The sequence below is a fragment of the Nerophis lumbriciformis genome, linkage group LG06 (genome assembly GCF_033978685.3).
Source record: "Nerophis lumbriciformis linkage group LG06, RoL_Nlum_v2.1, whole genome shotgun sequence".
NCBI lineage: Eukaryota > Metazoa > Chordata > Actinopteri > Syngnathiformes > Syngnathidae > Nerophis > Nerophis lumbriciformis.
Genome location: NC_084553.2, coordinates 47861512 through 47874886, shown reverse-complemented (window position 1 = coordinate 47874886; position 13375 = coordinate 47861512). Strand labels below are relative to the sequence as shown.

Here is a 13375-nt window from a genome sequence, read left to right as displayed (position 1 = left end):
CACACCTAGTGTGTGTGTGACAATCATTGGTACTTTAACTTAACTTTAACTTTACACATACAAACTGTAGCACACAAAAAAGCACATTTAATTAAAAAAACGTTATTATGGTCTTACCTTTACTTATAAGTGCGGGAACAGTGGTGTTCGTGTTGGAGGAGTTGTGAATGAATGAAATATGAAATCCGTGCTGCAGTCTGCAGGTGTACCTAATGTTGTGTCCCTGCAGTCCTTACGTACGGCTCCTCCGGCGCGAGCATTGTTGTTTTTGCACTTTTTGGCTTCTTGTTAAGTTTTTTTGGGTGGATTCGGTTTTGCACGTGGAGGGTTTGGGTGTGGCTTTGGTTGGTGTGGCGCTCCCGTCGGGGGGTGCATTAACCGGCACCAGGAGGCGGGATTACTGCGAGCATCAGCCAGTGCGTCTTCGCAGCAGTTTTATGATTGCTCAGCACAAGAAACACGTTACACACATACAGTTGTTGACAAAATACACTGTACATTATATACCTCAGCTAAGTAAACTATGGAAATGTATAATATAATTCATATAGCAATACGGTCTCACTGCACAGCAGGCCAGCAGTTAGCCGAGTCATTGTGCAATCCATGTTGAGGCACTGAGTGACGTGCCTCAGCTGGCTGCTGATCACCGCACCGTCTTTTCTCAGTATTTGAACGGCAAATGTGAAAATTCAGCAATTTTGAATAAAAATTATTTAAAACTGGTGAAGTTAAATGGAAAATAACTTTATAGTATAATCACTGAATACATATAACAATTTAATACATTTTTTTTCTTTTTACATTTTTTTTCTTTCCATGACGGCAGGTGAGGCGGGGCCTCAGCTGCCTCCAGTGACCGCACGTCACTGGTTGATATCGGTATCGGTAATTAAAGAGTTGGACAATATTGGAATATCGGATATCGGCAAAAAGCCATTATCGGACATCCCTAGTTAGAACCAAGCAAAAGCAAAAACAATGAATGAAAACACCATCTCAACGCAGATAAATCTTTCGAAGTCTTTTATAGGTCAATGCGAGTTGGTAGAAATCTGAAGTAAACTAGCTTTGACTGAAATGTATTGCTTGTTTGTGAAAAACAAAAAACAAAACACATCTTTAGGACGGTAAAATTACGTAATTACTCAAATGATTGTACCTCAAGGGACGGAAACAACATGGCGCTTGTTGAGCCGTACAACTATCCAAAGTGGCGGACCTGACATTAGTGTTGCTGTAGTTGGCACACTTCTGCAACTGTTTGTTTTTTGTTGCTCCGTGCCTTTTATCCGCGAGGAGGGAAATTCACCGCTGCAAAATAGATCTCAATGGTGACGTGTTGGCCTTTCATCTTGGGATGCGGGCCATCACAATAGGCAAACAGACGAGAGGCGGGAATGGACTTGAGCTTCAGCCTTGCTTTGGCTTTAAAAGTAATTGTCCGCCGTCTTTTGACCGCGGATGACAACAACAATTTCTCCTTCAAGCTGCCTGCGAAACTGATGTTCACGTCTTTTTTGAAAGTGCACCGACAAACCTGTGTTTTATATTTTCACTTTATGTGTGTATGTGAGTGGACAGACTATATGACTGCAGGTGCATGTCAATTCACACACTGATATTACATCATGTGTGCATGTGTGAATAGATAAGCAGACATTTGCATTACGGGTGTACGTGAATGGAGTCCCATGTTTATATAACAGTATATGTGTACGCAAATGGACAGACTGAAGGAAAGATATGTGCAAAAGTGAATAGACAGCCGGATGTTTATACGATACAACACGTGTTGTTTTACTAACATTATCTGTGTAGTATGTATTATGGAAGTATTATTGGAACAAAATTATTTGCAAACATGTTTCTCAATCTGTGTGTGTGTAATCCAATTCACGTGTGTGTGCATACTAGTGTTGTCCCGATACCAATATGTTGGTACCGGTACCAAAATTATGTTGATACTTTTTGGTACTCTTCTAAATAAAGGGCACCACACAAAATGGCATTATTGGCTTTATTTGAACAAAAAAATCTTAGGGTGCATTAAACATATGTTTCTTATTGCACGTTTGGCCTTAAATAAAATAGTAAACATACAAGACAACTTGTCTTTTTTTTTAGTAAGTAAGCAAACAAAAGCTCCTAATTAGTCTGCTGACATATGCAGTAAAATATTGTGTCATTTTCCATTCTATTATTTTGTCCAAATTATTAAGGACAAGTGGTAGAAAATGAATTATTAATATACTTGTTAATTTACTGTTAATATCTGCTTACTTTTTATTTTTACACTTCTGTTGAAATGTAATAATTACTTATTCTTCTGTTGTTTGATACTTTACATTAGTTTTGGATGATACCACAAATTTGTGTATCAATCCGATACCAGGATCATACATTAGTCGTATTCAAAGTCCTCATGTGTCCAGGAACATATTTTTTTACCGAGTTTATAAACATAATATACTTTTTTTTTAAACGAAAGAAGATGTTGTGATGCCAACTTTTCAGAGGCGGTATAGTACGGAATATGATTCACTAGTATCGCGGTACTGTACTAATACCGGTATACTGTACAACCCTAGTGTGTACTAAAGTGTGTGTCTGTATATCATTCTGTGTGTAATTAGATCCGCGTGCATTATTATGATTTGTCTGTGTGTAAAAAAAATATCTGTCTGTCCATACTGTGTGTGTGTGTATTTAGATGTTTGTGAAGCAGGAACCCTCTATTGGCTGTATTTTTGCACGTGACTTTTGCGACACTAATGCATATTAGAAAAGGCAAAGGGAAATTACACACAACTTATTTTACACTTTAAAATTGCTGCGTACAGACGGACAGGTCTTGTGTAAAAAGACAGCCAATCGAGGGTTCCTGCTTCAAACATATCTAAATACGCATGCACACATTTTTTTTCTTTTTAGATACATTCATATCAAAATACGGACAGACACATATTTTTTTTTACAAACAGACAAATCATAATAGAGCAGAGAGACGACTTCAAATGCGCACACGCGGATCTAATTACACCAACAAACATTGAGATACAGACACACACATTAGTACCCAGAATTGGATTACACATGCACAGATTGAGCTACGCGTTTGTAAATAATATTACCTCCATACTAACTGGACAATCAGGCGTTAACATTATGTATGTACTGCGTACGTGTGTGAATGGAAACCCAGATGGCAGCATTATGTGTGTAATTGGACAAACAGGTGTTAACAATGTGTGTGCCTTTGTGTGATTTGAAAAGACAGATGTTTTACATTGTGTATGCAGGTGGACAAACATGTTAACAGTACAGTATGGGCCTGATTTACTAAGAGCATGTGCAATCTATAGAATTGTGTGTACTATTAGTGTACTAACACTGCATGTACAATTCAAAAGTCATGCTACTTAAATGACGATTTTGTGTGCACTATACGGGGCATCACTTATTGTGCGCAAGACGCAAAAAATGCACACAATGCACACTTCAATACGTTTTTTTTTTCATACAGGAGATATGTTAATAATATTGATTAATCTGATAAAACACATCAATTACATTTGTTTTAATCAGCCCCTTAAGTCACCCAGCATGCAGTATAAAATTATAAAAGGATGTTGCTCAATAGACTATATCTGCGATGAGGTGGCGACTTGTCCAGGGTGTACCCCGCCTTCCGCCCGAATGCAGCTGAGATAGGCTCCATCCAGCACACCCCGCGACCCCGAAAGGGACAAGCGGTAGAAAATAGATGGATGGAGGAATAGACTATATGTCGAATATTTGTTATTATTTTAATTTGGTCAGTTCGTCTAAAACTGATGTCAGTTTGCACATTTTTTCAGAGGTGCTAATCAAATAAGCTAATTCAGGTGCCGCAATCACTTTTCAGTTTCGTAAATCAGGCTGCGTGTTCTAAATAATTATATTCACATTTATTGTGGGCATTCTGATTATCAACATATATATTTTTTTATTATTAAAGACAGAGACGCAAAATGGATTGCACGCCTTATTCTGCACACTTAACAGATGCAACGTTTAGTAGATCATCTTTGTCTGCGCTATCAAGTTTGCACATGTTTTAGTACAAACCCCGTTTCCATATGAGTTGGGAAATTGTGTTAGATGTAAAAATAAACGGAATACAAGGATTTGCAAATCCTTTTCAACCCATATTCAATTGACTCAGAAACTTTATTATTTTTTTGCAAATAATAATTAACTTAGAATTTCATGGCTGCAACACGTGCCAAAGTAGTTGGGAAAGGGCATGTTCACCACTGTGTTACATCACCTTTTCTTTTAACAACACTCAATAAACGATTGGGAACTGAGGAAACTAATTGTTGAAGCTTTGAAAGTGCAATTCTTTCCCATTCTTGTTTTATGTAGAGCTTCAGTCGTTCAACAGTCCGGGGTCTCCGCTGTCGTATTTTACGCTTCATAATGCGCCACACATTTTCAATGGGAGACAGGTCTGGACTGCAGGCGGACCAGGAAAGTACCCGCACTCTGTTGTAACACGTGCTGAATGTGGCTTGGCAATGTCTTGCTGAAATAAGCAGGGGCGTCCATGAAAAAGACGGCGTTTAGATGGCAGCATATGTTGTTCCAAAACCTGGATGTACCTTTCAGCATTAATGGCGCCTTCACAGATGTGTAAGTTACCCATGCCTTGGGTACTAATGCACCCCCATACCATCACAGATGCTGGCTTTTGAACTTTGCGTCGATAACAGTCTGGATGGTTCGCTTTCCCTTTGGTCCGGATGACACGATGTCGAATATTTCCAACAATTTGAAATGTGGACTCGTCAGACCACAGAACACTTTTCCACTTTGCATCAGTCCATCTTAGATGATCTCGGGCCCAGAGAAGCCGGCGGCGTTTCTGGATGTTGTTGATAAATGGCTTTCGCTTTGCATAGTAGAGCTTTAACTTGCACTTACAGATGTAGCGACAAACTGTATTTAGTGACAGTGGTTTTCTGAAGTGTTCCTGAGCCCATGTGGTGATATCCTTTAGAGATTGATGTTGGTTTTGATACAGTGCCGTCTGAGGGATCGAAGGTCACGGTCATTCAATGTTGGTTTCCGGCCATGCCGCTTACGTGGAGTGATTTCTCCAGATTCTCTGAATCTTTTGATGACAATATGGACCGTAGATGTTGAAATCCCTAAATTTCTTGCAATTGCACTTGGAGAAACGTTGTTCTTAAACTTTTTGACTATTTTCTTACACAGTTGTGGACAAAGGGGTGTACCTCGCCCCATCCTTTCTTGTGAAAGACTGAGCATTTTTTGGGAAGCTGTTTTTATACCCAATCATGGCACCCACCTGTTCCCAATTAGCCTGCACACCTGTGGGATGTTCCAAATAAGTGTTTGATGAGCATTCCTCAACTTTATCAGTATTTATTGCCACCTTTCCCAACTTCTTTGTCACGTGTTGCTGGCATCAAATTCTAAAGTTAATAAACAAATGTTTATCAGTTTGAACATCAAATATGTTGTCTTTGTAGCATATTCAACTGAATATGGGTTGAAAATGATTTGCAAATCATTGTATTCCGTTTATATTTACATCTAACACAATTTCCCAACTCATATGGAAACGGGGTTTGTACATCAGGCCCTATGTGTACGTGTGTATGTAAAGATAGATATTAACATGACGTGGGTAAGTAATGTTAACAGTATGTGTTTATGTGTGTAAATGGAAAGATAGTGTACATACACTATATTGCCAAAAGTATTTGGCCACCTGCCTTGACTCACATATGAACTTGAAGTGCCATCCCATTCCTAACCCATAGGGTTCAATATAATGCCGGTCCACCTTTTGCAGCTATTACAGCTTCAACTCTTCTGGGAAGGCTGTCCACAAGATTGCGGTGTGTGTTCATAGGAATTTTCGACCATTCTTCCAAAAGCGCATTGGTGAGGTCACACACTGATGTTGGTCGAGAAGGCCTGGCTCTCAGTCTCCGTTCTAATTCATCCCAAAGGTGTTCTATCAGGTTCAGGTCAGGACTCTGTGCAGTCCAGTCAAGTTCATCCACACCAGACTCTGTCATCCATGTCTTTATGGACCTTGCTTTGTGCACTGGCGCACAGTCATGTTGCATCCGCTGACCCCCTCTCTGTCAGTTTACGTGGCCTACCACTTTGTGGCTGAGTTGCTGTTGTTCCCAAACTCTTCCATTCTCTTATAATAAAACCGACAGTTGACTTTGGAATATTTAGGAGCGAGGAAATTTCACGACTGGATTTGTTGCACAGGTGGCATCCTACGACAGTTCCACGCAGGGCCGGCCCGTGGCATAGGCCGTATAGGCAAATGCTAAGGGCGCCGTCCATCAGGGGGCGCCACGCCAATGCCACAAATGTTGGAGAAAAAAAAAAAAAGTTGGTACTATTATTTCTAAATACAAAAAATAACCCCACGTTAATTAAAATGCAAAGTAAAGCCTATATAATAGAAATATTATTTGTTACAACATTACACCCCCCCCCCCCCCCCCCCCCCCCCCCCCGCACGGTGCGCCCCCTCCTTTCCAGTATCATGACTCTTTTTGGACGTCACCACATCAAAAAATCAACACAAGATGTCAAAACGGCCAAACTGTCAGGTGCCCAGGGAAGAAAAAAGAGAAAAGAAGAGGAGGAGAAACGAGAAAAAGACAGAGGTAGCAGGTAGGTAACGTTAGCCTACATGAAATTATTTGTCTGTTACAGAATGTGATAGTAACCTGGATTTTTAGCATTAAGCTAATGTTACATGATTCTGCAATTTCTAATCAATAAATAGCTAGTTCTGTTTTAACGTCGGGTTAATATTGTGGAGGGGGCTAAATTGTCATGGAAAATAATAATGTAACGTTAGGTAATTACAGTACTCCCACCTTACATTCCTCAGGGACATTTGTATTAGATCTTTTAAGCAGGTGTTTTTTGTTTACATTGTTATTGCCTTCTGGTTAGCTAATGTTTGCCCTGCAGGTAATAGTCACTTTTCCACCCCTTTATATATTAGGTATAGTTGTAAGCCTAGTTGTTAAAGTGCACATCATTAATGTTAATTAAGCAATATGTATGTAAAAATATTGTATTTCATATATTCATTTTTTATTTTTTGCATTCATTTATTTATTCATATTTTTTTTCATCTTGTTAACTATTCTGATTGTTAATTTTAAGTAAAAAAAAGGTCAAAGACAAAGCTATTCGGTTTCTTGTGAGTATATACACTTCACTGCCGATGTGGGGGGGCGCCACCTAAATTCTTGCCTAGGGCGCCAGATTGGTTAGGGCCGGGCCTGGTTCCACGCTGGAAATCACTGAGAGCGGCCCATTCTTTCACAAATGTTTGTAGAAACAGTCTCCATGCCTAAGTGCTTGATTGTATACACCTGTGGCCGGGCCAAGTGATTAGGACACAAGATTCCAATCATTTGGATGGGTGGCCAAATACTTTTGGCAATATAGTGTACGTGTGTATGTAAAAGGACAAACGGGTGTTAAAGACATTGTTGAGTCCGTCAGTGAAACCCTGCTGTTCTCGAGTCGCTGTCTCAGATGTTCAATAGGCCACATGACTTCTGTTTGTGGAAGTGAGAATCCACACCATGTGCTTGTACCAATTGTGTGCCCTCTCATTAAAGTGTGCTGCAAGCACGCTTGTTGTCTGACAGTTCTGCTGTCAGTGCCCACAGCGCTGTGCTTTTAATTACAATACGATTAGGCCTGTGGCTGTGGGCACATGTAGCAGCAGAGTCACTGCTTTGATTCGCGCATTGTCTCAAACGAGCAAGCAATTATTAAGGGAGTCGGCTCTGGTCCGACCAAAAAGCGGTGTTGTAGTGATGTCCATTAAAAGCCTGCACGTGTAATAGCAGCAAAATGGGTGTAAAGCGTGAATCCTCACTTTGATTCATAAATAATTCAAGAACGTCCGGCGTGTCCGAAATAATTGCAATACGAAGCTACATTTCCAGCTTGACACCGAACAAGGGAGATAGAAGCGTGAAACATTTTGCAGATGCCAATGAGTAGTTTCTGTGAATGGACAGGCCGGTTTACATGTGAATGTGAATTGAAAGGAAACTGAAAAGGTAGATGTTAGAATGTGTTGTGTGTATGTGTTTGCAGAGGTGGGACCAAGTCATTGTTTTGCAAGTCACAAGTAAGTCTCAAGTCTTTGCCCTCAAGTCCGAGTCAAGTCCCGAGTCAAGACAGGCAAGCCCCGAGTCAAGTCCAAAGTCAAGACTGGAAAGTCTCAAGTCAAGTCCTAAGTCCTGCATTTTGAGTTTCGAGTCCTTTCAAGTCCTTTTAACCACAGACTAATATATTAACACAGATTGTGTATGCTTTTCAAACGCTGTATTTATTTATTAAAACAAGTGCATTTTAAATTGCAGGAAAGAAAATTGTGCTGACATTGCACTTTATAATAGCACTATTAACCAGTCATTTTAAACATTAACTCATTCCTTTACAGAACAAACACATTGAAAAATAAAGTGCAAATGTACTTATTTGTACAAAAGTGTTAACATTGAAAAAACATGACATATACGTGAACATAACAAAATTTTTTTACTTTTTATATGTCAGGGCCCTATGCTGCATTGCATTTGCAAAAGACCAAATTAGCCAAGAGTCTGTCAGTCATTTGTGCACGATGGGGGCGTAGTATGATGCCACCATGGCTGAAAACTCGCTCCACTGGAGCACTGGAGGCAGGCACTGCCAAGACTCTCATGGCCACTCGGAACAGTGAAGGAAGAGTCTTCATGTTCAATGCCCAGAACAAAAGAGGGAGAGAGTTGTTTTGGGTTGGTGCACTACTTGTAAGTGTATCTTGTGTTTTTTATGTTGATTTAATAAAAAAAATAAAAAAATTCTTGTGCGGCCCGATACCAATCGATCCACGGACCAGTACCGGGCCACGGCCCGGTGGTTGGGGACCACTGAGGTAAACAACCAACAGTATGTCAGAAAGCTAACTAAAACGGTACACATATTCATAATATAGTATACATTTTAACTGACCTTTATTTGACTATTTTTGTCTTTTTTTAGGTGGCTAAAATACGCGGTGCTGCTGAGCGCCGTCTAACGTTACGTGTGATATATTGACTAACGTAACCCTGCTTAAAAAAATATCACTGAACAAAAAGTATGAATAAGGTAGTGAACTGCAACAGATTCCCGTGTTTGCAATAACGTTATAACGTTAGCAGTGAGTTTACAGCCTCACTGATTTAACTACACAGCAAATAAAAGTCACGTTACTTAGCCAATAAACGTTATCTTACATTCAAAACTTACCGTTCTTTGTGCAACTTCAAATGCCGGACGAAGTTGGAAGTTGTTGCCTCTCCATCAGTAATTTTCGAACCGCATGTGTTGCATACTGCAAACCGTTTTGTGTTGACCACCTCGTAATTTTTATACCCAAACAAAATTATTTTAGGTATAATTTTTTGTTCACTGGTGTGTGGTTTGGACATGTCTTCTTCGTTGGTTGTCCTGCAATTTGATTGGATGAATGCTGTGTGATGAAAACAAAGTAGATCTAATTTGATTGGCTGTTGTACTGAGACCACACCAGCTGACACACGCAACGCTGATAGACAAGTACACAATGAAAAATACGGAGCGCTCCCGAATAACTTTTTCATCTTTGGGTTTTGGGGAGAGTAGCAAGTCATGTCAAGTCATGTCAATTCAAAAGGCTCAAGTCCAAGTGAAGTCACAAGTCATTGATGTTAAAGTCTAAGTCGAGTTGCAAGTCTTTTTACATTTTGTCAAGTCGAGTCTAAAGTCATCAAATTCATGACTCGAGTCTGACTCGAGTCCAAGTCATGTGACTCGAGTCCACACCTCTGTGTGTTTGTAAAAGGACTGACTTTTTACATTAGGTGTGTGTATACCGATTGAATGGCCAAAGGGTTACAATATGTGAGTATTTGAATGGACAGACAGATGTTTTGTGTTTGTGAATGAAGTGACACATTCTTATATTAGATCTGTAAGTAAATGGACAGACAGTTGGTTACAATGTGTATATATGTATGTACAAACCCTGTTTCCATATGAGTTGGGAAATTGTGTTAGATGTAAATATAAACGGAATACAATGATTTGCAAATCCTTTTCAACCCATATTCAATTGAATGCACTACAAAGACAACATACTTGATGTTCAAACTCATAAACTTTATTTTTTTCTGCAAATAATAATTAACTTAGAATTTCATGTCTGCAACATGTGCCAAAGTAGTTGGGAAAGGGCATGTTCACCACTGTGTTACATGGCCTTTCCTTTTAACAACACTCAGTAAATGTTTGGGAACTGAGGAGACACATTTTTTAATTTTCTCAGGTGGAATTCTTTCCATTTCTTGCTTGATGTGCAGCTTACGTTGTTCAACAGTCCGGGGGTCTCCGTTGTGGTATTTTAGGCTTCATAATGCGCCACACATTTTCAATGGGAGACAGGTCTGGACTACAGGCAGGCCAGTCTAGTACCCGCACTCTTTTACTATGAAGCTACGTTGATGTAACACGTGGCTTGGCATTGTCTTGCTGAAATAAGCAGGGGCGTCCATGGTAATGTTGCTTGGATGGCAACATATGTTGCTCCAAAACCTGTATGTGCCTTTCAGCATTAATGGCGCCTTCACAGATGTGTAAGTTACCCATGTCTTGGGCACTAATACACCCCCATACCATCACAGATGCTGACTTTTCAACTTTGCGCCTATAACAATCCGGATGGTTCTTTTCCTCTTTGGTCCGGAAGACACAACGTCCACAGTTTCCAAAAACAATTTGAAATGTGAACTCGTCAGACCACAGAACACTTTTCCACTTTGTATCAGTCCATCTTAGATGAGCTCGGGCACCAGCGAAGTCAGTGGCGTTTCTGGGTGTTGTTGATAAATGGCTTTCGCTTTTCATAGTAGAGTTTTAACTTGCACTTACAGATGTAGCGACAAACTGTAGTTACTGACAGTGGTTTTCTGAAGTGTTCCTGAGCCCATGTGGTGATATCCTTCACACACTGATGTCGCTTTTTGATCCAAAAGTCTGAGCGATCGAATGTCCGTAATAGCATCGCTTACGTGCAGTGATTTCTTCAGATTCTCTGACATTTTTGATGATATTACGGACCGTAGATTCCTTGCAATAGCTCATTGAGAAATGTTGTTCTTAAACTGTACAACAAATTTGCTCACGTATTTGTTGACAAAGTGGTGACCCTTGCCCCATCCTTGTTTGTGAATGACTGAGCATTTCATGGAAGCTGCTTTTATACCCAATCATGGCACCCACCCGTTCCCAATTAGCCTGTTCACCTGTGGGATGTTCCAAATAAGTGTTTGATGAGCATTCCTCAACTTTCTCAGTCTTTTTTGAAAGAAGTTGCAGGCATCAAATTCCGAATGAGCTATTATTTGCAAAAAATAACATTTTCCAGTTCCAACGTTAAGTATCTTATCTTTGCAGTGTTTTCCATTGAATATAGGTTGAAAAGGATTAGCAAATCATTGTACTTTGTTTTTATTTACCATTTACACAACGTGTCAACTTCACTGGTTTTGGGGTTTGTAGTTATACATAATTAGGGTATGTGAACAGACAGACAGGTGTATTGCGTTTGTGAATGGACTGAAACATTTTTATATTGGCTCTGTATGTGAACGGACAGCCAGTTGCTTACCGTGTGTGTATGTAAATAAAATTGTGTGTGTATGTGAAAGGATAGACATTTTTTTTTACATTAGGTGTGCTTATAAAGCAGTGGTTCTTAACCTTGTTGGAGGTACTGAACCCCACCAGTTTCATATGCGCATTCACCGAACCCTTCTTTAGTGAAAAATAAAATGTTTTTTATTTTCAAATTCAAGACAAAGTTATATGTTTTTGGTAACACTTTAGTATGGGGAACATATTCTAAGTAACAAAGACTTAATTTATAGTTTTTTGGACACTAGGGGAACATATTCTAAGTAACAAAGACTTAATTTAGAGTTATTTGGTTAGGGTTAGAGGGTTAGGGCCAGGGTTAGAGGGTTAGGGTTATAATAGGGCCATGCCGAATAAGGCATTAATAAGTACTTAATAATGACTAGTTAAGAGCCAATATGTTACTAATTTGCACGTTAATAAGCAACTAATTAATGGTGAATATGTTCCTCATACTAAAGTGTTACCATGTTTTTTTACTGGTGCGCAAAATGAACCGTGCATGAACATCACCTTGTTCAAAGAACAAAACCAACACAGTGCATAAACTCACAACAGATTACACACCTGCAAATCAGTGGGACTTCTGCTGTTGCCGTATCCGTAATACGCCGATAGGGAGAAGTTTTTATTTACAAGATGAGTCGGGTGTGTTTTGACCTCCGCCGAACCCCTGAGCCTGACTTACCGAACCCCTAGGGTTCGATCGAACCCAGGTTAAGAACCACTGTTATAAAGTATGAATGGACAGAGGGTTATATTATGTGAGTATGTGAACGTACAGACGGATGTATTGTGTTTGGGAATGGACTTACAGATTTTCATAGTAGCTTTGTAGGTGAATAAACAGACATATTGTCACGGCGCATGCGCCAACCCGCATATAATCTGCCGCAAGCTCTGCCGGCACCTCCGCTAGAAGTGCGCCGGGACACGCCCCTGCTCGCTCTGCCCGCATCGCGGCCACACGCCCGCAAGGCTGCAGGCAATCAACAATCAGCGCAGCACAGCATAAAGACCAGCGGACCCGAAGATCCAGTGCCGGATCGTAGTTCACTCCTCGTAGTAGGCATCCCGTCTCTGGCTTCCCTCCTGCGTACTTGCTCTCTCTCTGTTCTCGTGTCTTATGTCCTCTGTGTTCCACGCAGTGTTTCCCCTGTTTCCCGTGATCGAGCTGTGTGCCTCGACTTCTCTCTGGATTCCGGACTGCCTCCCTCGAACCTCGACCCCTGCTTGGACACGGACCTCGTTGCTTCTCTCCAGCCACCGACCGCTTGCTTGCCCAAGGACTGCCTTCTCACATTGCCCCTTTGGTCTGACGAAGGATTTATCCAACACACACTTACAACAAACTCTGGTAACATTGACATTGTGAATTAGACACATTGTATTGCACCACTCACATTTAGTAGCATACACACTCCACCAATTCATCAAGATCGAGTTCAATAAACCTATTGAACTGATCCCTTCCGTTGTGTCCTTCCCCTGTCGTACGTAACACAATTGGCCACATTGTGTGGACAGACAAAAGTGCCTAAAAACAATCAGTACACCATACTTGCCAACCTTGAGACCTCCGATTTCGGGAGGTGGGGGG

The 13375-nt window shown here is 40.4% G+C and overlaps 1 protein-coding gene across 1 annotated transcript in view; it reads left to right on the top strand.

Moving 5' to 3' along the window:
• The window catches only part of LOC133608870 (uncharacterized), an 84081-nt gene extending 71022 nt beyond the window's left edge, over nt 1–13059 (top strand). Inside the window, exon 3 of the mRNA XM_061964473.2 lies at nt 12924–13059. Coding sequence (XP_061820457.2) covers nt 12924–12944 — 21 coding nt within the window. The 3' untranslated portion in view covers nt 12945–13059. The remainder of the gene's footprint in view (nt 1–12923) is intronic.
• The last annotated feature ends 316 nt before the right edge of the window (nt 13060–13375 follow it).